At 44.1% G+C, this 25,026-nt stretch overlaps 1 protein-coding gene across 1 annotated transcript in view; it reads right to left on the bottom strand.

The window, feature by feature from the left end:
* Window positions 1-25,026, bottom strand: part of LOC115130619 (dystrophin-related protein 2-like) — a 118,755-nt gene that overhangs the window by 9,341 nt on the left and 84,388 nt on the right. The window contains exons 14-19 of the mRNA XM_065019665.1: window positions 18,101-18,267; window positions 17,818-17,929; window positions 10,922-11,058; window positions 10,560-10,625; window positions 5,481-5,546; window positions 3,357-3,506 (exon numbers count right to left, since the gene is read on the bottom strand). Of these exons, the coding sequence (XP_064875737.1) occupies window positions 3,357-3,506; window positions 5,481-5,546; window positions 10,560-10,625; window positions 10,922-11,058; window positions 17,818-17,929; window positions 18,101-18,267 (698 nt within the window). The remainder of the gene's footprint in view (window positions 1-3,356; window positions 3,507-5,480; window positions 5,547-10,559; window positions 10,626-10,921; window positions 11,059-17,817; window positions 17,930-18,100; window positions 18,268-25,026) is intronic.

The raw sequence follows: 25,026 nt of genomic DNA, 5'->3' as shown, positions 1-25,026 counted from the left end.
CGGAAAAAGTCTGTTATAAATTCTTCTGCCCTAGTTAAAAAAAACAAGTTATCATTCAATAGGCTTTGATAAAATGTGCAATATCCTCACATGCGTGGAAATTCTGCAAGAGTAATGTACATGCCAATTATTTGACGGTCCAACCACATTCTGTCCCCTAGCAACCATTTTTAAACTTTTGGTGCCAGCGAGAATTACATAAGAAGATAGTCAAGACGACTAGCTTGATTGAGCCTCTGCCACGTATATCTCACCGGGTCAGGGTATTTAAACCTTCATATATCCACTAGTTTCAATGTATCCATGATATTTGTGATTTTCCTAAAGTGCATGAGGGTGATAGTTTGTAGTGTGATTTCCTTTACAGCCCATTGAGGTATTTAAAACCCTCCCTCCATCATAGTATTGTATTGCTTGTAGGTTTTATAAATTATTATATATTGTCACGTTCTGACCTTTATTTCCTTTGTTTTGTCTTTATTTAGTATGGTCAGGGCGTAAGTTGGGGTGGGCAGTCTATGTTTTGTGTTTCTATGTTTGGTTTCTGTTTCGGCCTAGTATGGTTCTCAATCAGAGGCAGGTGTCGTTAGTTGTCTCTGATTGAGAATCATACTTAGGTAGCCTGGGTTTCACTGTTGGTTTGTGGGTGTTTGTTTCCGTGTCTGTGTTTGTCACCACACGGGACTGTTTCGGTTTGGTTTTCGGTCATTTTCACATGTATTGTTTTGTAGTTCTTAGTGTTCAGTTGATTTTTTTTAATAATAAACGATATGGACACTTACCACGCTGCGTTTTGGTCTTCAGATGAAGAGGAGGAAATCTGCCGTTACATATATATTTTCAAAGAAGTGTGGATCATCATTATTTGGACTGTATAGATTAATGAGACATCTGTTTGTGGTCCAGTAACATATTTAAAATCATCCATCTACCTTGCGGATCTGTTTGGACAATTTGCATATTCTGATCAAAATTAAGATCATCACCCCTTTTGAGTTGCTCAAGGGAGAAGTATTTCGCACTCCCCAGTCCTTTCTCCACACAACTTCATCTAAAATTGCTGAATGAGTTTCCTGTAAATAATAGATATTATATTACTTCTCTTTTAGCCAGGTAAATACAATCTGCTAAGCCATTACAATTATAACTGGCAAAACTTATTTCACCATTTACCCTAACGAAATACAAGTTTCAATAATATTCATCATAATATATGTTTGTAACTTACCATTAAAAAGTACCATGATGGTTGAGTGGCCATATAGCTGTACCATGATATTTGCATTGCTACTAAGTAAACCTTCAATTGTTCTCCACTATTCCACCTGCTAAAACCTCCCCCCATCCCAAGTTGGGTTGTCGTCCCGGAGACCGGCTGACCACACCCATGCCCCCAGATCCCGGGACACACCCTTCAAAAAGAGCAAACAGTGCCACTCACAGAACAGAAGCAGATTAACCGACAAAATAATTTACAACGCCCTCACCTCAATTGTATTATATACAGTTACAATGCATTCAGAAACTATTCAGACCCTTGACTTTTTCCACATTTTGTTACGTTACAGCCTTATTCTAAAATGGATTCAATTGTTTTTTCCCCTCATCAATCTACACACAGTACCCCATAATGACAAAGCAAAAACAGGTTTTTAGAAACTTTAAAAAACTGAAATATCACATTTACATAAGTATTCAGACCCCTTACTCAGTACTTTGTTAAAGCACCTTTGGCAGTGATTACAGCCTTGAGTCTTCTTGGGTATGACGCTACAAGCTTGGCACACCTGTATTTGGGGAGTTTCTCCCATTCTTCTCTGCAGATCCTCGCAAGCTCTGTCAGGTTGGATGTGGAGCGTTGCTTAACAGCTATTTTCAGGTCTCTCCAGAGATGTTCAATCGGGTTCAAGTCCGGGCTCTGGCAGGCACACTCAAGGACATTCAGAGACTTGTCCCGAAGCCACTCCTGAGTTGTCTTGGCTGTGTGCTTAGGGTCAATAGATAGTTGTCCTTCTGTAAGGTTCTCCCATCTCCACAGAGGAACTCTAGAGCTCCGTCAGAGTGACCATCGGGTTCTTGGTCACCTCCCTGGCCAAGGCCCTTCTCCTCCGATTGCTCAGTTTGGCCAGGTGGACAGCTCTAGGAAGAGTCTTGGTGGTTCCCAACTTCTTCCATGTAAGAATGATGGAGGCCCCTGTGTTCTTGGGGACCTTCAATGCTGCAGAAATTTTTTGGTACCCTTCTCCAGATCTGTGCCTCGAACACAATCCTGTCTCGGAGCTCTACGGACAATTCCTTCGACCTCATGGCTTGGTTTCTGCTCTGACATGCACTGTCAACTGTGGGACCTTATATAGACAGGTCTGTGCCTTTCCAAATCATGTCCAATCAATTGAATTGACCACAGATCAAGTTGTAGAAACATTTCAAGGATGATCAATGGAAAACAGGATGCGCCTGATCTCAATTTCGTGTCTCATAGCAAAGGGTCTGAATACTTATGTAAATAAGGCTCTTATTGTTTTGCTTTATCCATTTTAAAATAAGGCTGTAACGTTACAAAATGTGGAAAAAGTCAAGGAGTCTTACTTTCAGAACGCACTGTATCTTTACTGATTAGATCATGTATGCCCAGTTTATAATTTATCGACTTTAGCAAGTCAGTTTCTGCATTTATTCCCGATGGTGAAAAGCATAAATTGTTTATGTGCATCGAGGAGTCTGGTTTTCTTTTGGGAGTTGGTTCTCCATGCTTACTCTCTGACATGTTCGGTGTTGATTGTATTGCTGATATTGGTCAATAAACTCCCAGCAGTGTTCCAGTTGTGTTGTGATTATGTGGACGCTTTGAGGACATGAAAAAGCTGGGTCTTTTATGGGCCACTGCTTTAACAGGTGCACTTTGTAGTCTGTGTGTGGTGTGTTTATGACTTGGGAAGGGCATTGTAAACTATGATCATAATAACAACGGTTACATTTACATAGCACTTTTAACTAGGTCTCAAAGCGCTTAACCTTGTCTGGCGGCACTCATGTCATCCACTACCAATGTGTAGTTCTCACATTTGGTGCCAGAAGCATAATATAATTGATTATGATGGCCTTGGTAGTGGCCCTGTAAGCTTCCAGGACCTAACAGCTCTAAGTCCTAAAGGTTCTACGACCAAAAGGTCATAGGTCCTAAAAGTTCTACGACCAAAAAGGTTATAGGTCTTAAAGGTTCTAAGACCAAAAGGTTATAGGTCCTAAAGGTTCTAAGACCAAAAGATTATAGGACTGAAATGAGGCCGAAAGGTTCCAGTTCTAAAGATTATAAGACCAAACGGTTCTAAAACCTAAAGGTTATGTTTTCTCACCGGTTTTCATTCTCCAGACGGGCTAGCGTTCTCTGCAGCTCGTCCTTGTCCTGGCAGTCCAGGTGGATCAGCAGCATCTGCTGTCCGCTGGGGGAGTCCTGGTCCAGGGTGCCGGGGCTGGAGTGACGCAGGAGGTACTGATCTTCATCCCTGAGTCCCCCACATAACACAGCAAAGGAGACACTCAGCACACTGAGCCGCAGCACAGCCACAGACAAGACGGCACAGGACAGGACAGGAAAAGCACAGAGCAGCACCGAGCCATTGACACACTGGTACAGAGCAGACAGACAGCACAGCCACACAGCAGCACAGGCAACAAAGCAGTAGCAAAGTGTCACAGACACATGGGTATAGAAGAGCAGTACTGACACACTGACAGCAACAGACACACGGACAGCACCAGACACACGGACAGCACCAGACACACTGACAGCACCAGACACACGAACAGCACGCACCAGACACACGGAGAGCAACAGACACACGGACAGCACGCACCAGACACAATGACAGCAACAGACACATGGAGAGCAACAGACACACAGAGAGCAACAGACACACACACACACAGCAACAGACGCGCGGACAGCAACAGACACACCGGCAGGATAGACGCACATCAGCACAAGCACACCGGCAGTCTTAAGAAATTCAAGACAGTCTTAAGAAATTCAAGACAGTCAAGAAATTCAAGACAGTCTTTAAGAAATTCTATGAAAAAGTAGTGGCATAAGAAAGAGGGGACTCAGCAGCAGAGACAGAGTAGTAGCCCTACTGATAAGAACACAGCACCCAAAACACTTGCGACACACATAGCCACGGTGGCAAAGAGAAAAGTCTTCCAACAGCACAGAGACACACAGCCAATAACTCGCAGGCAGCAGCACACTGAGCAACTATACAAACAGTCACATTAAACTAGCAGCCTCACACACCATGCCATTACCCTCTCTATTTAGCAAATACACATGTGCGCACACACACACACACACACACACACACACACACACACACACACACACACACACACACACACACACACACACACACACACACACACACACACACAAACACACACGCAGACAGGAACACACCCACACGTATTCACAGAAATGAATACACACACTGACTTGAACAAAGACACAGATGAATACACACACACGTAAATACAAACACTCTCTCACTATTTCTCTAGACACGAAAACACACACAGTAAACCCTTTGATCAAGGCCACTACCTTGGTTGGAAAATGCATTTTTTTTTACAGCAGTAAGTGAGTGTGCATCATGAAAACACACACACTTGTCTCACCCCCAAAACCCTATATATATATGCCGACACACCCTACACACATGCCGACACACTCCCTCACACTCCCTCACACACACACACACACACACACACACACACACACACACACACACACACACACACACACACACACACACTCAGATATATATATGTAATCTCTCTCTCTCTCTCTCTCTCTCTCTCTCTCTCTCTCTCTCTCTCTCTCTCTCTCTCTCCCTCTCTCTCAGCCAAAGCCTTTGATCAGGGCCAACACCTCAGCGACCAGGCCCTTTCATGAATTTAGTTGGTTTATAGCATTCCTTAGTGAGGGGTTCACATGATTGATTCAACCAAAGCTACTACTCGCCCCCCCCTTCTTCCCCCTCCAGTTTTTGTTTCAGCCACCCTCTCCTCTTCCTCTGGTCTTCTGTGCAGCAGCCCTTTCTATTTGTTCCCACTGCCACAGTCTTTAATCACAAAGACTTTTATATGATGAAGGGGGAGTATGCATTGCCATGGGTCATTTTCATTAACTTACTGATTTCTTTATGTGATTGCCCAGCCTCCCCTGAATGCATGTGCACACACACAGGAGCATACACACAGGTACACACACGCCGACACACTCCCTCACACACACACACACACACACACACACACACACACACACACACACACTCACACACACACACACACACACACACACACACACACACACACACACACACACACACACACACACACACGCACGCACACACTACATATTTCAGAGCAGGGCCTCGGCTGTAATGAAAGGGTTCAGTGTGTGGAGGAGGTGGCAGTGTACTCACAGACTCTCATCAGGCGACAGACTATCCGTGAAGAAGGAACAATTCTGGTTCTCCATCTCCGCCAACCTGGACCACAGGAAAACACACACACATACACACACAGAGAGACAGAGAGATCTTTTGAAAGAGGAGAGCTTTTCAGTACAGCGCTGTAGTGCGGTATTTCAGCACCACGAACAGCTACCACACAGCTCTTCTCCTTCTACCCTGTTTACAATGGGGTTGAGACAATTGGCAGTTCAGCACCATGGATAGGGACTGTAACTTTTCAGCACCATGGACAGCTCCCACGCTGCTCTTCTCCTTCTACCCTGTTACAAAGTGGATGAGATGATTGGCAGTTCAGCACCATGGATAGGGACTAACTTTTTCAGCACTATGGACAGCTCCCACACTGCTACAAACTGTCATCTCCTCCCGTTTTACCAGGCAGCTGAATAGGGAGAAGTTTGCTTTTAGCGCACTTCACTCTCTCAGCAGTGGGAATGGCCTTCTGAGGGAGCTGCCAGGAGGGCTGTGTTGGAACCATCAGACACATACAGACTCCGCCAGAGATACTAATGAAATGTGCTAAGTGCCTCATGCTACTCCAGCTCCCCAAACATACACACTCACACACACACGCTATCCACCACCACCACCAAAACTAATTTACTAATGGACGGCTAGAGGGACAGGAAAGAAGGATGAGAATGGATTGACGCTTGTCAGAGGGATCCATATTGCATCCTTATGCCCCTTCCACCAAGAAAGAGAGGGTACAGGACATCCACTCTCACTGTGGCCAGACCTGGCCTCTATGGCTGACAGCCCTTTATTCAATCAGTCAGGTCATTCATTCATAGGACCAGAAGGCAGGGTAGAAAGGAGAGTGACCCGCACCCCAGCTAGGGACTACGGCAGGAGGGGATGGAGAAGGTCACTAACCCCCAAGGGGACTGGAGGGTGAAAGGGGTGCAAGGTTGGGTCGCATGGTTGTAAATGTGTGAGTGTGTGTGTGTGTGTGTGTGTGTGTGTGTGTGTGTGTGTGTGTGTGTGTGTGTGTGTGTGTGTGTGTGTGTGTGTGAGTGAATCTGCATGTGAGTTGTGTGTGAAACTGTGAGAATGAGACTGTGTGTATGTACGTGCGCATGTGTGTATTCCGTGTGAGAGCCGTAGACTTGGCCCCTGTCCCTAGGATAGTCATGAAGATGAGGGAATTTGTGAGTGAGTCAATTCCTATAAGAGTCCTATGTGGAGTGTTCTCTCTCGCTCCCTCCCTCGCATCCCCAGGCCATCTCTCTCCCTCCCCTTGCCTCTCCCTCTACCCCTCCCTCTCTCCATTCCTCTCTCAGAACTGGAGTCTGAACTTATGATGAAAGGAGAGCTATCCACTGGCACCTCGGTGCATGTGTGTGGGGTACGCCAGAAAATCTGTCCCTTAAGAGGCAACCAAAACATCAAATACCCACAATCTTCCTCTGGGACACAATATTATTAACCTGGATTAACATGAACACCCCTCATTTGACTGAATGGACAGACAAACACTCTTCTATAAGGACAGCCTCGGGGACCTTTAATATAGCTGTATGGCAGTTCTGACACTTCTGATATTAATTAGATGTTTCATTACTTTGGGACGGGACAATGATGGGGGAGGGGTGGATAAATATATATATTATATATATATATAGTCCCTCATTTGATGTGTTTTTGAAGAGTGAGGGAGAGATAGAGCTAGAGAGAGTATGAGAGAGAGAGCGTGAGGGAGTGTGTGAGAGAGAGAGAGAGCGAGACAACATTAATGATTAGAATTGTCAGAAGACTAATATAGTGCATTCGGAAAGTATTCAGACCCCTTTTTCCACATTGTGTTACATTACAGCCTTATTCTAAAATGTATTAAATAGTTTTTATCCCTCATCAATCTACACACAATACCCCATACTGGAGCAGCAGGTAGCCTAGTGGTTAGAGCATTGGGCCAGTAACCGAACGGTTGCTAGATCGAATCCCCACCTGACAAGGTAAAAATCTGTCATTCTACACCTGAACAAGGCAGTTAATCCTGTTGGAAGGTGAACCTTCCCCCCAGTCTGAGGTTTTGAGCGCTCTGGAGCAGGTTTTCATCAAGGATCTCTCTGTACTTTGCTCCGTTCATCTTTCTCTCGATCCTGACTAGTCTCCCAGTCAGGATCGAGAGTCCCTCCAGTCCCTCCATGCTTCACCATAGGGATGGTGCCAGGCATCCTCCAGATGTGACGCTTGGCATTCAGGCCAAAGTGTTCAATCTTGGCTTCATCAGACCTCCTGGTCTGAGAGTGGTCTGTGAGTCCTTTAGGAGCCATTTGCTAGAATGATGGAGGCCACTGTGTTCTTGGGGACCTTCAATGCTGCACATGTTTTTGGTACCCTTCCCCAGATCTGTGCCTGTCTCGGAGCTCGACGGACAATTCCTTTGACATCATGTCTTGTTTTTTTCTCTGACATGCACTGTCAACTGTGGGACCTTATATAGACAGGTGTGTGCCTTTCCAAATCATATCCAATCACAAATGGACTCCAATCAATTTGTAGAAACATCTCAAGGATGATCAATGGAAACAGGATGCACTGGAGCTCAATTTCGAGTCTTATAAGCAAAGGGTCTGAATACTTATGTAAATACGGTATTTCAGTTTTTTCTATAAACCTGTTTTTCTTTGTTATTATGGGGTATTATGTGTACATTTACATTTAAGTCATTTAGCAGACGCTCTTATCCAGAGCGACTTACAAATTGGTGCTTTCACCTTAAGACATCCAGTGGAACAGCCACTTTACAATAGTGCATCTAGGTCTTTTAAGGGGGGTGAGAAGGATTACTTTATCCTATCCTAGGTATTCCTTAAAGAGGTGGGGTTTCAGGTGTCTCCGGAAGGTGGTGATTGACTCCGCTGTCCTGGCGTCGTGAGGGAGTTTGTTCCACCATTGGGGGGCCAGAGCAGCGAACAGTTTTGACTGGGCTGAGCGGGAACTGTACTTCCTCAGTGGTAGGGAGGCGAGCAGGCCAGAGGTGGATGAACGCAGTGCCCTTGTTTGGGTGTAGGGCCTGATCAGAGCCTGGAGGTACTGAGGTGCCGTTCCCCTCACAGCTCCGTAGGCAAGCACCATGGTCTTGTAGCGGATGCGAGCTTCAACTGGAAGCCAGTGGAGAGAGCGGAGGAGCGGGGTGACGTGAGAGAACTTGGGAAGGTTACGGGGATCTATCTGTCCCCGTCCGGGATCTATCTGTCCCCGTCCGGGATCTATCTGTCCCCGTCCGGGATCTATCTGTCCCCGTGCGGGATCTATCTGTCCCCGTGCGGGATCTATCTGTCCCCGTGCGGGATCTATCTGTCCCCGTGCGGGATCTATCTGTCCCCGTCCGGGATCTATCTGTCCCCGTCCAGGATTTATCTGTCCGTCCAGGATCTATCCTATCTGTCCGTCCAGGATCTATCCTATCTGTCCGTCCAGGATCTATCTGTCCCCGTCCAGGATCTATCTGTCCCCGTCCAGGATCTATCTGTCCCCGTCCAGGATCTATCTGTCCGTCCAGGATCTATCTGTCCGTCCAGGATCTATCTGTCCGTCCAGGATCTATCTGTCCGTCCAGGATCTATCTGTCCCCGTCCAGGATCTATCTGTCCCCGTCCAGGATCTATCTGTCCCCGTCCAGGATCTATCTGTCCCCGTCCAGGATCTATCTGTCCGTCCAGGATCTATCTGTCCGTCCAGGATCTATCTAGCTACCATGGAGCCTTATTCTATTATAATGTATTAGCTACCATAGAGCCTTATTATAATGTATTAGCTACCATGGAGCCTTATTCTATTATAATGTATTAGCTACCATAGAGCCTTATTATATAATGTATTAGCTACCATGGAGCCTTATTATATTATAATGTATTAGCTACCATGGAGCCTTATTATATTATAATGTATTAGCTAACATGGAGCCTTATTCTATTATAATGTATTAGCCACCATGGAGCCTTATTATATTATAATATAGTAGATGTAGATTGATGAGGATTTTTAACATTTTAAATCCATGGTAGAATGAGACTGTAACGTAACAGAAACGTGGAAAAAGCAAAAGGGTCTGAACATTTTCCGAATGCAGTGTAAATGTGAGAGGACTTGGGAACAGAAGCATATCATTTCAGTCAATAGAAATAATGGATCTGAATGACTGGGAGAGAAGAAAGAGAGTGAATACAATGACTAAACTAAATGTGTGAGAGAGACTGAAAGGGAAGTTCAGAGAGAGAGAGGATCAATACTGAGAAGCACTATCACACATACAGTACAAGAAAGTGATCTGTGCCCTGTAGTATTCTCTCTCTCTCTCTACCCCCCACACACACACACACACATACACATAAAACATACTGTACTGTACACCCAGAGTGCAGTGATCTATCCCCTGCTCTGCTCTGCTCTGCTATTGGCATTACTGCCCTGGGTGAGAGACTGCTCTGCCATGCCCTGGCGGTGCCCTCTCTGTAACCCTGACAGACAGACACTGATCTGCTCTGGCATCCACCAGGTACCCAATGGACCCAGTGCCCTGTCACAATGCTTTACCATGCCACCAGGCATCCACATTCAGGTGACCCCTGCTCACCCCAGACCAAACTTACTGCACCCTTCTCAGTGTGTGTGTGTGTGTGTGTGTGTGTGTGTGTGTGTGTGTGTGTGTGTGTGTGTGTGTGTGTGTGTGTGTGTGTGTGTGTGTGTGTGTGTGTGTGTGTGTGTGTGTGTGTGTGTGTGTGTGTGGGAAACGAGAAACGAGAAAGAGAGAAAGAGAGAGAGGATACCAGTTGGGCACAACAGTCTACACTCAAGTCAAAGCTCAGACCAAAATGCAGCCAGATCAATATCTTAATCAGACTGAGGAGAGAGAACTGGGGAGTGTGAGGAGAATGGATGGAGGGAAGGAGACAGATGGTTCAGGACTGGAGTAGGCAGAGGAGTTAAGTAAGGGTAGGATGGGAGTATTTATTTATTGCGTGCGTGCGTGCGTGCGTGCGTGTGCGCGTGTGTGTGTGTGAGCGTATAACACCCGACCTGCTAGCGAAGTGCTCGATTCTGCTGTGTGTGTCTGCATGGGGTAGCTTGGGAGAGGAGCACGGCCTGGTAAAACACAGAAAAACATCATTAATACCTCTACTACTGGTACTTCGTGGTGTCTACTTCTTAAAAACGTATTGAATCCCACTCATGTACAACCAACCGCATCAAAACAGAAGTGCTCCCTTCCCCTCAACATCATAGAATACTGCCAACAAAGCTTACATCGTAATATTATTGGAAAATGTATTGCTGTCATATATATAAGCAGTCTCCCTCTCTCTGTCAAATCATGTTTCCTGTCTTCTCTGTGCCAGTCTGTCTAGCCATATGTATGTGTCTGTAGAGGTATGACTCACGTCTCAGAGTTCTCAGCCTCCAGCACCGACTGGACAGGCAGGTAGCCCCGCTGAGGGTGCTTGCTAAAGTACTGCTTCGACCGGAACTTGTTCTTCAGCGTTTTGGCAAAGTCCCGCATCTTTTCTCCTGAGGTGGTCTGCCACATGATTTAGATGAGGGGGCCGGAATGGAGGAGAGGAGAGGGGAATGGCGGTGCGAGGACAAGAAGACAAAGTGCACCACTTTAGAATTCTTTACACTACACATGCACGCTAGCACACACACGCACACATACTCACACACACACACGCACACACAAGCACGCACGCAAGAGAGAGAGAGAGAGAGCGAGCCTTGTCTTGAACTAAACTTTCTTATAGTGCCCTGCTGCTAGTCCAGTTGTCATGCCCCCCTCTAACTCCCTCTGACCTCACTGGACTACAGTTTTACAGTCTTGTATCCCCCCCCCCTCCCCCACTCCATCATAGAACCCAGCACCATGGGAGTCAGAGCACTGAAAAAAAATACTCCAGCCTAGCTCCACTTAAACCTTCCCCTGGTTGAAATACTGCCCTGGGAGAAATAATTTGGCACATAGCTCCCTACCATATCCCACAGCCCCACATTGATTAGAGCTGAAATAGTGAGCTAGTGTGACATCCACACTCTCTTAAAGGGGCAACCAGCGATTGCTAAATCCATATTTGGACTTTTAAATGAATGAAATATACACATTGATTCTTGAAGAATCTAACTTAAAAATGCCTCTTGGTCTTAGTTCAACTGTCGTACCCCATCAGAACCTGAAATATAAGCTTGTTTTAGTCCATTGCTTGTAAACAATGTAATTCTTAACAAACACTGTATGGGAGAGTGGGGTATGTTGAGAACATTTTTACATTCCGCATTACTATGTCAAGGGAAATATAAACTCAGCGAAAAAGAAACGTCCCTTTTTCAGGACCCTGTCTTTTAAAGATAATTCATAAAAATCCAAATAACTTCACAGATCTTCATTGTAAAGGGTTTAAACACGGTTTCCCATGCTTGTTCAATGAACCATAAACAATTAATGAACATGCACCTGTGGAACGGTCGTTAAAACACTAACAGTTTACAGACGGTAGGCATTTAAGGTCACAGTTATGAAAACTTAGGACACTAAAGAGGCCTTTCTTCTGACTCTGAAAAACACCAAAGAAAAATGCCCAAGGTCCCCTGCTCATCTGCGTGAATGTGCCTTAGGCATGCTGCAAGGAGGCATGAGGACTGCAGATGTGGCCAGGGAAATATATTGCAATGTCCATACTGTGAGACGCCTAAGACAGCGCTACAGGGAGACAGGACGGACAACTGATCATCCTCGCAGTGGCAGACCAAATGTAACAACACCTGCACAGGATCGGTACATCTGAACATCACACCTGCGGGACAGGTACAGGATGGCAACAACAACTGCCCGAGTTACTCCAGGAACGCACAGTCCCTCCATCAGTGCTCAGACTGTCCGCAATAGGTTGAGAGAGGCTGGACTGAGGGCTCAGCAGGTCCTCACCAGACATCACAACGCCTATGGGCACAAACCCACTGTTGCTGGACCGGACCAGACAGGACTGGCAAAAGTGCACTTCACTGACGAGTCATGGTTTTGTCTCACCAGGGGTGATGGTCGGATTCGCGTTCATCGTTGAAGGAATGAGCGTTACACCGAGGCCTGTATTCTGAAGCGTGATCGATTTGGAGGTGGAGGGCCCGTCATGGTCTGGGGCGTTGTGTCACAGCATCATCGGACTGAGCTTGTTGTCATTGCAGGCAATCTCAACGTTGTGCGTTACAGGGAAGACATCCTCCTCCCTCATGTGGTACCCTTCCTGCAGGCTCATCCTGACATGACCCTTAAGCATGACAATGCCACCAGCCATACTGCTCGTTCTGTGTGTGATTTCTTGCAAGACAGGAATGTCAGTGTTCTGCCATGGCCAGCGAAGGGCCCGGATCTCAATCCATTGAGCACGTCTGGGAGCTGTTGGATCAGAGGGTGAGGGCTAGGGCCATCCCCCCAGAAATGTCCAGGAACTTGCAGGTGCCTTGGTGGAAGAGTGGGGTATCATCTCAAAGCAAAAACTGTCCAATCTGGTGCAGTCCATGAGGAGGAGATGTACTGCAGTACTTAATGCAGCTGGTGGCCACACCAGATACTGACTGTTACTTTTGATTTTGACCCCCCCCCCATTGTTCAGGGACACATTATTCAATTTCTGTCTGTCACATGTCTATGGAACTTGTTCAGTTTATGTCTCCGTTGTTGAATCTTGTTATGTTCATACAAATATTTGCACATGTTAAGTTTGCTGAAAATAAAAGCAGTTGACAGTGAGAGGACATTTTTTTGCTGAGTTTAGTATTCTTTCAAACAAAGATCTCTACATATATTTCATGATGTTGTGTATCCCTCGAAATAATCAGAATTCATGTAAACATAACAGATTGGAAAGCATATATTGTCCAAAAAACGTATGCCGTGGGTGACGGTGTCCTGTGACAGTGGGTGACGGTGTCCTGTGACAGTGGGTGATGGTGCTGGTAGGTAAAGTGTAATTCATGGAATGGGGGTGTGGTGTATTGTATATCTTCAATGCATGCCTACATTCAGATATAAAGCTCTCTCTTCAATATCACTTACCCTTCTATTTCTTGACCAGTTGTCTGGGACAGGGATGTTGTTTTCGATGTACCAATTTATAGGCAAGTTTTCTGCATTTGAGGCTACTAAAGCCATGAAACTGGTCCTCATGGTTCTTCATATGTTTAGCAAGCTCAGACACCATGTCATCAGATAAGACCTTGTGTGCCTCTGCTACTCTATCAGAGCCTCTCACACAGGTACATGTTCATTTTCTTTGATATCAAAGTACCTTTTCAGTGTCATTCAGTATATTTTCTCATCCCTTGCTGCTGCTCGAATGGACTTCTTCCCTTCTCTCACTTCATTGGCTGCTCTCTCAAGAACCTCAAGGGGGGCTAGACCCCTGCTTTTTTGAAACATTTGTATACATACAGTGCCTTGAAAAGGTATTCATCCCCCCTTGATGTTTTTCCTATTTTGTTGGATTTCATGTAATGGACATACACAAATAGTCCAAATGAAATTTAAAAATGACTTGTTTAAAAAAAAATACAAAAAAAGTGGTGTGTGCATATGTATTCAACCCCTTTTGCTATGAAGCCCCTAAAAAAACCTTCAGAAGTCACATAATTAGTTCAATAAAGTCCACCTGTGCTCAATCTAAGTGTCACATGATCTCAGTATATATACACCTGTTCTAAAATGCCCCACAGTCTGCAACACCACTATGCAAGGACACCACAAAGCAAGAGGCACCATGAAGACCAAGGAGCGCTCCAAACAGGGCAGGAACAAAGATCAGGGTTGAGTTATAAAAAAATATCAGAAACTTTAAACATCCCCTGGAGCGCAATTAAATCCATTATTAAAAAATGGAAAGAATATGGTACCACAACAAACCAGCCAAGAGAGGGAGATCTGTCCATAGGACCACTTTAAACCGTACACTCCATAGAGCTGGCCTTTAACAGAAGAGTGGCCATAAAAAAGTAATGCTTAAAGAAACAATAAGCAAACTCATTTGGTGTTCACATATGGAAGAAGGTATTCATTCTGGTCAGATGAGACAAAAATGTTGCTTTTTGGCTATGTCTGGTGCAAACCCAGCACCTCTTATCACCCTGAGAACACCGTCCCCACAGTGAAGCATGGTGGTGGCAGCATCATGCTGTGAGGATGTTTTTCATTTGCAGGGACTGGGAAACTGGTCAGAATTGAAGGAATGATGGATGGTGCTAAATACAGGGAAATTCTTGAGGGAAACCTGTTTCAGTCTTCCAGAGATTTGAGACAAGGACAGAGGTTCACCTTCCAGCAGGACAATAACCCTAAACATACTGGTAAAGCAACACTCGAGTGGTTTAAGGGGAAACATTTAATTGTCTTGGAATGGCCAAGTCAAAGCCCACTCCTCAATCCAATTGAGAAACTGTGGTATGACTCAAAGCTTGCTGTACACCAGGGGAACCCCTCCAACAAAAATGAGCTGGAGCAGTTTTGCCTTGAAGAATGGGCAAAAATCCCAGTGGCTCGATGTGCCAAGCTTATAGAGACATACCCCAAGAGACTTGCAGCTGTAACTGCAGCAAAAGGAGGCTCTACAAAGTATTGACTTTGGGGGGGTGAATAGTTATGCATGCTCAAGATTTCTGTTTTTTTGTTTTATTACTTGTTTGTTTCACAACAAAACATATTTGGCATCTTTAAAGTGATAGGCATGTTGTGCAAATCAAATGATACAAACACCCCCCAAAATATATTTTAACTCCAATTTGTAACAAAATAGGAAAAATGCCAAGGGGGTGAATACTTTCGCAAGCCACTGTAGGGCATGATGATGTCTGCTCTGTAACAATACAAATTCACTATCTTGAGTTCATATGCATGAAACATTGCAAAAATTACTGTTCATATTACGCATAGTGGCCATTGGCTCAACTTACCCCAAGGCAAACATTTTGACTATATTAGCCACACAGCTACAAGGATGCACTTTCATGATAGGTTTAAGACCTCATATTGTATCTTTGGAGACCCCAACGAATGTATAAAACAATCTTAAAAGGATCTATTTTGGTTTAGATACAAGCATCATGAACCTATTACCCAATAAATTCATTAGAGAATTTTTGAAAATAATTTTTATTTTTTCCACTTCCTTGTGGTTTCAACCTTCAGACTCCATAAAATGATGACTTCTCCCTAAATATTTGGTCATATAATTAACTTTATGTATAACCTCCTAGAAAAAGGGATGACTCAATTTACCCCACACTCCCATACAATCATATCAGATGCCAATGTGGATATAGGCCTATACCTGTAAATCCATTCCTTTGTTGCACACGGTTTATCACATGTTCAATTTGTTGGATAATGAGTGTGAATAGGCATATCATATAGGATTAGTCTATACTTTTTAAATAAATTAATTAACAAGCAAAAGATACAATTCATGCAGGAATCCATAGGTCTACACATTTGATTGACAAAGTGTAAGCTTCATTAAGGTTTTTGAAATCATTCATTTCCAGACAATTAATTTTGGGGGTCAGAATATTCAAAAACAGAAAAGTATTAGATTAAACTAAATCATTTAAATATGATATACTTGAATTAGTCATATTCTTGTTTTGAATGTGACTTGACAAACTGAATAAAACACTTGAATATGAAACCGACTCATACACAGAAAAGGTTTCTTTCAGGTTTCTGCTTAGTTATTGCTGCTGTTAGGAAGTAAGATACTTAAAGAAGGGATTGAGTCCATTTGGATGTAATTCCTTACTCCTTATAACACACACACACACACACACACACACACACACACACACACACACACACACACACACACACACACACACACACACACACACACACACACACACACACACACACACACACACACACACACACACACACACACACACACACACAACGATCTATTATGCAAAACCATTCCAGTCAGTTCAATTCTGAGTTTGTCTGAGACCTTGGTTCTTGGCATTCCAGCACACTCCCTCTGTCCAACACAATTACAGCAGAGCTATGGAGCAAGCAGGCAGGTCTATACTGATGCAAAGCACCCTGGGATAGGCCACCCTGGCCACCAAGAGGGCCAGAGTGTTGGCTGTCCCGCTGGCCTTCCCACACTCCCTGTGGGATTTGATCCACAGCTCAGCAAAGCAGCCTGGATTAACCCCACACACCTTTGTGGAGGGAAAGAATATCCAGACCTCCCTGCATTCACTGAAAGGGTCTTAAATCACTCTAGTGCGCCAGCGGCCGCCCGTCAGCTAATCACCCTCTCCAAGTCATTTTTTTTTGCAATTAAGCAGCTTTTCCCTCCCCGGTTGGCCATGTCAGAGGTGTTTGCACTGAGCCGGAGTCAGAGAGAATGGTGGTTCTGTGCCATCTGTCAAAATGTGCTAGATCAGTCAGTTGGTATGTGATCCCCGAGCGGAGCGGCTTCCAGCCCTCATAGTTTGTTTGATAACCAGGGCGGGTTCAGTTCTGTGGTACTTTTCCATTAGGATAGCAAGGCTCTACAGGAAACATGCAAGTGTTATCAATGTTTTGCTGTTGTATTTGGCTGTATTGCTTTCCAATGTTTTCCAATATTAGGTGTAACCTTCTAGATCACACTTCCTATGATCTGTGTTGCTTCTCCTCAGGACACTTATAACACGGCTAATCCTGATTTAGTTCTGAAATGAGTTATTGGAAAACCATATACAGGACATGTAGCCAAACCCTGATCTATTGATTGGGTGTGAATGTTCTTGCAGTGAGAACATCGGGGGGGGTGCTGTTGGCCACCGTCAGCCCCGGCTAACCTCTTCCTAAATATTTGGGCACATTACATTTGGGGTATAGTTTCCTAGAAACAAGGGGTGGCTCAAGTAGCCACTTGTCTCAACTTACCCCACTTTCCCCTATAGCCTCAAACCATGGTTAAAACTATAATTGTTATCTTGTATGGTCAGTCCTTGCATCGATAGCTCTGTCTATGGATTTGAGAGTGGTTACGTTTCCCCAACCCCATCCCTCAGCTTTTTACCCAAACAGCGGAGGGGGTGACGCTTTGTTATTGTTTGAACTGCAGATTGTCCCTTTAAGATGGTAGTGTAGAGCGTAGTATAGGCTGCGTCGGAAATGGCACCCTATTCCCTGTACAGTGCACTACTATGCAGTACTAGGTGCACCCTATTCCCTGCATCGTGCACTACTTTTTAAAATATGAATAGGGTGCCATTCGTGAGGCAGCCTGGGTGTAGTACTCCTTCTTACTGGGGTGTAGTACTCCATGATGGGGTAGTGGAGCTTCTTTCCCTTGGTGGTGTTTCCTGTGAGGAAGCACGTCTGGCAGATGTCCACGTTGAATTGTTTAAGACTGCGGTACCTGTCAGGACAGATCAGCAGAAAGGAAGACCATGTCAAAGTCAGTAACATTAGAGAGGTCTTAGCAATAGCTCTATCCTCAACCTAGATGGGGTTTTTTTTGCGTGTGCATATAGTATGTGTGTCACACATTCACCTTTATTAATCTCCGATAGAGGTACAAATGACCCACCTGAATCCCTTGATGGGGCACTGTTTACAGATGTAACACTTGGCCTGGTGCTTGGCGGACTCGGCCACAGCCACACGCTGCAGAACAGCTAGCCACACTACAGATTGAGGCTCCAGACTCATCCACTCCAGGAAGTGCGATACCTCGATGGCTAGCTTACCTGGGGCCTACGGGAGGAAGAACATAGGAAACATCATACCAGAGTAACTTATGTTTGTTTGTTCTCCTGTTTGTTTGTCTGTAAAAATGCTATTATCTAGTACAGGTATGCAGTACAATTTACTTACCACTTCATCAAATTGCCTGTATTTACATACTGTAGGCTACTTATTACAAGGTAATGGCATATTCACTGAAAATGACCCTTGAAGAAGTCGTATATAAACTGCTGCAGAAAGCACAAATGGAGAAAGAGGAAGTTGATAGCGGCCAGTGAGCGCGGTGACTTTGTCAGAGGACCTGTTGCGGTTCTAACGTTCCAAAGCCATTCCGGCATTCCAGAGACGTGCAGAAAAATGGGATAAAAAATTCAGGCTAATAAAGGAGAATTCGTAATGTGTAAAATTCTCATTAAGTGTGCATCAGAGATGCATTAAAACGTTGATTTCCCTGGAGTATCGTCCTGGCTCAGCCAAAGCAGCGTAATTAATGTGTGAGTGTGTGTGTGTGTGTATCATGGCCGAGGAGGCGTGCTGGATCGAGAGTTCTCCAGGGGAACGAGGCTCCTCTCCTCACTGCTCTTTTCTCTGCCCTGCTCACCTCTCCTCGACGCTCGTCTCTGCTTTATGGTTCAGTAGCCAGCTCTGATTGTGGGAGGACAAATGTTTCAGCATACTGAACCCACTGAGTACACTGAACACCGCAAAGTATATATTGATTAAAATAATAATCAAATCAAAGCATATATAGATTATTCTGGCCACATCAAAACTTAGCAAACACACTGACTACACAAAGCAACAACACACAGAGAAAACACGCTCTCCATCACAGGGAACAACAGGCTGGACTCTCTATACACACAGACCACGGAGGGCCACAGCATTTCATGCCTACTGTAGGGTAACTCTCTCCTCTCTGATCCTCCGTCCTCCATGTAGAGCCAAACCCATCTGCCCCTCTGTCATCAATGACTCCACTACGCCTCTCCGCCCACAACAGGTGCCAGCTCGTGTCATCCGCCCACTTTGACTTCATTACCATGCCAACGTGATAAATTGTCACTACACTGATAATTCAGGCTGCTCATAAAAGAGTTGACATAGAGCAAATAGTGAAATGAAGGGGTTTAAATCACCCCAAGTTGATATCAGAAGTATGGATGGGAATAGAGGGAGATTTCATTGAGGATTCACTGTAAAAAGGGAAGAATGAAGGGTTTTAGACCTGGTCCCCGCTCCTCCCAAATCTATCATTACTTTCTCTCCTGAGCTAAATGCCACGAGGCGGGATTCCAAAAATGTGAAACCCAGATATATGAGAGTGGAAATGACAATGCCCTCAGCAACAGCAGTGGAATGGGAGGAAAGAGTTGTTCACAGTTCTTCATTGCCTCCATCTTGCAATGGCAAAACGTTAAAATGATGTTAAGGTATATTCCATATGGTTCCATCTACACAAGTCTTTATTAATAATTATGTTAAGGTATATTCCATATGGTTCCACCTACACAAGTCTTTATTAATAATGATGTTAAGGTATATTCCATATGGTTCCACCTACACAAGTCTTTATTAATAATTATGTTAAGGTATACTCCATATGGTTCCACCTACACAAGTCTTTATTAATAATTATGTTAAGGTATATTCCATATGGTTCCACCTACACAAGTCTTTATTAATAATGATGTTAAGGTATATTCCATATGGTTCCACCTACACAAGTCTTTATTAATAATTATGTTAAGGTATACTCCATATGGTTCCACCTACACAAGTCTTTATTAATAATTATGTTAAGGTATATTCCATATGGTTCCACCTACACAAGTCTTTATTAATAATGATGTTAAGGTATACTCCATATGGTTCCACCTACACAAGTCTTTATTAATAATTATGTTAAGGTATACTCCATATGGTTCCACCTATACAAGTCTTTATTAATAATTATGTTAAGGTATATTCCATATGGTTCCACCTACACAAGTCTTTATTAATAACGATGTTAAGGTATACTCCATATGGTTCCACCTACACAAGTCTTTATTAATAATGATGTTAATGTATATTCCATATGGTTCCACCTACACAAGTCTTTATTAATATGATGTTAAGGTATACTCCATATGGTTCCACCTACACAAGTCTTTTGAACCAGATTAATTTCATTAAAGTCCTTAGAGGGTGACTGCACTTCCTGATTTGGCCTCGTTTTGAAGATTGCTCATTAAGAAATGCTAGCGGCTAGGACTGAAGTCAAACGAGAGTTGTCTTGGGGGTGTGGTTTGATGTGGATGTGCTATGTTCGCATATCGTACCCTGACAGGTACTGTTGTTTGTCCCACCTGAGTCACCGTAGCCCTGTCTAAGCCCTGTCTAAGCCGGGAACTGAGCTATATGGAAATGTTTTAAGATGGTCATAGTATGCCATTTTTTTCAATATCTAAAAAAATAATAATATTAGATTTTAAAAAACAACGTTTATCCTTACTGCTATTAGCCCTTACAAACGCATTGAATAACAGATTGACTACATGGAACAACAGATAGTCCCCCAAATTGTTTCAAAATGAGGTTTGTTCTGAAGTGTCTGTCCTTTATCTGAGAGATATAATAAAGATCAGGAAACATTTTTAATTTTATTTTTTTTTTTTTTTAACATGTATTTAACCCATTTTTTTGTCACTAAACAGTCTCAATACAGCATATACTTCCATTCATTCCTTCAACTGTTACCGGGGGACCTTCAGAGGTGTCTTGTCAAGTTTGTGGGCATCCTAGAGCAAAACTACCGACAGTACCAGTCAAACGTTTAGACACACCTACTCATTCAAAGGTTTTTCTTAATTTTTTACTATTTTCTACCTTGCAAAATAATAGTGAAGACATCAAAACTATGAAATAACACATATGGAATTATGTTGAAACCAAAAAAGTGTTAAACAAATCAAAATCCTTTTAATAGTTTAGATTCTTCAAAGTAGCCACCCTTTGCCTTGATGACAGCTTTGCACACTCTCTCAATCAGCTTCATGAGGTAGGCAATTTCAATTAACAAGTACCTTGTTAAAAGTACATTTTATGTGTTTGATCCAATCAGTTGTGTTATGACATGATAGTGGTGGTATACAGAAGATAGCCCTATTTGGTAAAATACCAAGTCCATATTATGGCAAGAAAAGCTCAAATAAGCAAAGAGAAACGACAAGCCATCATTACTTTAAGACAGGAATGTCAGTCAGTGTGGAAAATTTCAACAACTTTTAAAGTTTCTTCAAGTGCAGTCGCAAAAACCATCAAGCGCTATGATGAAACTGGCTCTCATGAGGACCGCCATAGGAAAGGAAGACCAGAAGATAAGTTCATTAAAGTTCATTAAAGTTAATAAATGCTTCACAGAGTTCAAGAGTTCAAGTAACAGACATCTCAACATCAACTGTTCAGAGGAGACTACGTGAATCAGACCGTCATGGTCGAATTGCGTCAAAGAAACCACTACTAAAAGGACACTGCAGCCAACGTGAGTAAAACATTTAAATGTGTTAACCCTCGCAAGGCTGCCAGCCCAGACGACATCCCGAGCCGCGTCCAGAGAGCATGCGCAGACCAGCTGGCTGGTGTGTTTACGGACATATTCAATCAATCCCTGTCCCAGTCTGCTGTTCCAACATGCTTCAAGAGGGCCACCATTGTTCCTGTTCCCAAGAAAGCTAAGGTAACTGAGCTAAATGACTATCCCCCCCATAGCACTCACTTCCATCATCATGAAGTGCTTTGAGAGACTGGTCAAGGATCATATCACCTCCACCCTACCTGACACCCTAGACCCACTCCAATTTGCTTACCGCCCCAATAGGTCCACAGACGACGCAATCGCAACCACACTGCACACGGCCCTAACCCATCTGGACAAGAGGAATACCTATGTGAGAATGCTGTTCATCGACTACAGCTCAGCATTTAACACCATAGTACCCACCAAACTTGTCATTAAGCTCGAGACCCTGGGTCTCGACCCCGCCCTGTGCAATTGGATCCTGGACTTTCTGGACTTTCTGACGGGCCGCCCCCAAGTGGTGAGGGTAGGAAACAATATCTCCACCCCGCTGATCCTCAACACTGGGGCCCAACAATGGTGTGTTCTCAGCCCTCTCCTGTACTCCCTGTTCACTCACGACTGCGTGGGCATGCACGCCTCCAACTCAATCCTCAAGTTTGCAGATGACACTACAGTGGTAGGCTTGGTTACCAACAATGACGAGACAGCCTACAGGGAGGAGGTGAGGGCCCTCAAAGTATGGTGTCAGAACAAAACCTCACACTCAACGTCAACAAAACAAAGGAGATGATCGTGGACTTCAGGAAACAGCAGAGGGAGCACCCTCCTGTCCACATCGACGGGACAGTGGTGGAGAAGGTGGAAAGTTTTAAGTTCCTCGGCGTACACATCACGGACAAACTGAAATGGTCCACCCACACAGACCGCGTGGTGAAGAAGGCGTAATAGCGCCTCATCAACCTCAGGAGGCTGAAGAAATTTGGCTTGTCACCAAAAACACTCACAAACCTTTCCACCTGGTACGGCAACTGCTCTGCCCACAACCGTAAGGCTCTCCAGAGGGTAGTGAGGTCTACACAACGCATCACTGGGGGCAAACTACCTGCCCTCCAGGACACCTACACCACCCGATGTCACAGGAAGGCCAAAAAGGTCATCAAGGACAACAACCACCCAAGCCACTGCCTGTTCACCCCGCTATCATCCAGAAGGCGAGGTCAGTACAGGTGCATCCAAGCTGGGACCGAGAGACTGAAAAACAGCTTCTATCTCAAGGCCATCAGACTGTTAAACAGCCATCACTAACATTGAGTGGCTGCTGCCAAAATACTGACTCAAATCTCTAGCCACTTTAATAATAAAAAATGGGATGTAATAAATGTATCACTAGTCACTTTAAACAATGCCACTTTATATAATGTTTACATACCTTACATTACTCATCTCATATGTATATACTGTACTCTATATCATCTACTGCATCTTGCCTATGCCGTTCAGCCATAGCTCATTCATATATTTATATGTACATATTGTTATTCATTCCTGTGTATAAGGTAGTTGTTGTGAAATTGTTCGATTATTTGTTAGATATTACTGCATGGTCGGAACTAGAAGCACAAGCATTTCGCTACACTCGCACTAACATCTGCTAATCATCTGTATGTGACCAATCAAATTTGATTTGATTTGAATAAGAAGAAGAGACTTGCTTGGGCCAAGAAACACAAGCAATGGACATTAAACCAGTGGAAATCTGTCCTTTGGTCTGATGAGTCCAAATTGGAGATTTTTGTTTCCAACCTCCGTGTCTTTGTGAGATGCAGAGTAGGTGAATGGATGTCCCCCACATTTGTGGTTCCCACTGTGAAGCATAGAGGGGTGTGCTTTGCTGGTGACACTGTCTGTGATTTATTTAGAATTCAAGGCACACTTAACCAGTATGGCTACCACAGCATTCTGCTGCGATACTCCATCCCATCTGGTTTGGGCTTAGTGGAACTATCATTTGCTTTCATCAGGACAATGACCCAACACACCTCCAGGCTGTGTAAGGGCTATTTTACCAAGAAGCAGAGTGATGGAGTGCTGCATCAGATGACCTGGCCTCCACAATCACCTAATCCTCAACCCAATTGAGATGGTTTGGGATGAGTTGGAGCACAGAGTGAAGGAAAAGCAGCCAACAAGTGCTCAGCATATGTGGGAACTCCTTCAAGACTGTTGGAAAAGCATTCCAGGTGAAGCTGGTTGAGAGAATGCCAAGAGTGTGCAAAGCTGTCATCGAGGCAAAGGGTGGCTACTGAAGAATCTCATATATACAATATATTTGGATTTATTTAACAATTTTTGGGTTACTACATGATTCCATATGTGTTATTTCATAGTTTTGATATCTTCACTATTATTCTACAATGTAGAAAATAGTAAAAATAAAGAAAAACCCTGGAATGAGTAGGTGTCCAAACTCTTGACTGGTACTGTATGTAAGTAGATTGTTGTCTGTTCTCACCTCGAACTTTGCTCCATACAGGCAATCATGCAGTTTATCAACGATGGCCCACTTTAATGCTAGATATTGTGACCTAGACCTAGATGCAGACCTAGATGCACTATTGTAAAGTGGCTGTTCCACTTATGACATCCAGTGGAACAGCCACTTTACAATAGTGCATCTAGGTCTTTAGGGGGGGGAGAAGGATTACTTTATCCTATCCTAGGTATTCCTTAAAGAGGTGGGGTTTCAGGTGTCTCCGGAAGGTGGCGGAGTCAATCACCACCTTCCGGAGACACCTGAAACCCCACCTCTTTAAGGAATACCTAGGATAGGATAAAGTAATCCTTCTCCCCCCCTTAAAAGACCTAGATGCACTATTGTAAAGTGGCTGTTCCACTGGATGTCATAAGGTGAAAGCACCAATTTGTAAGTCGCTCTGGATAAGAGCGTCTGCTAAATGACTTAAATGTAAATGTAAATGTGTCTCATCAGCAGGGTAATTACACTCAGACAGGGATAAACTTTGGCTAATGAATGCAACTGGATGCAGATGTTGATCATTGTCTTCTTGGTACAGTACACCACCTAACCCTTCACCGCTTGCATCAACATGTAGTACATATTGCCAGAAACAAGTCTCTCACCGTTGCTGCTTGCTATAGACCACCCTCTGCCCCCAGCTGTGCCCTGGACACCATATGTGAAT

The sequence above is a fragment of the Oncorhynchus nerka genome, linkage group LG6 (assembly GCF_034236695.1).
Source record: "Oncorhynchus nerka isolate Pitt River linkage group LG6, Oner_Uvic_2.0, whole genome shotgun sequence".
Lineage (NCBI taxonomy): Eukaryota > Metazoa > Chordata > Actinopteri > Salmoniformes > Salmonidae > Oncorhynchus > Oncorhynchus nerka.
This window is presented reverse-complemented; position numbering and strand designations above follow the sequence as displayed.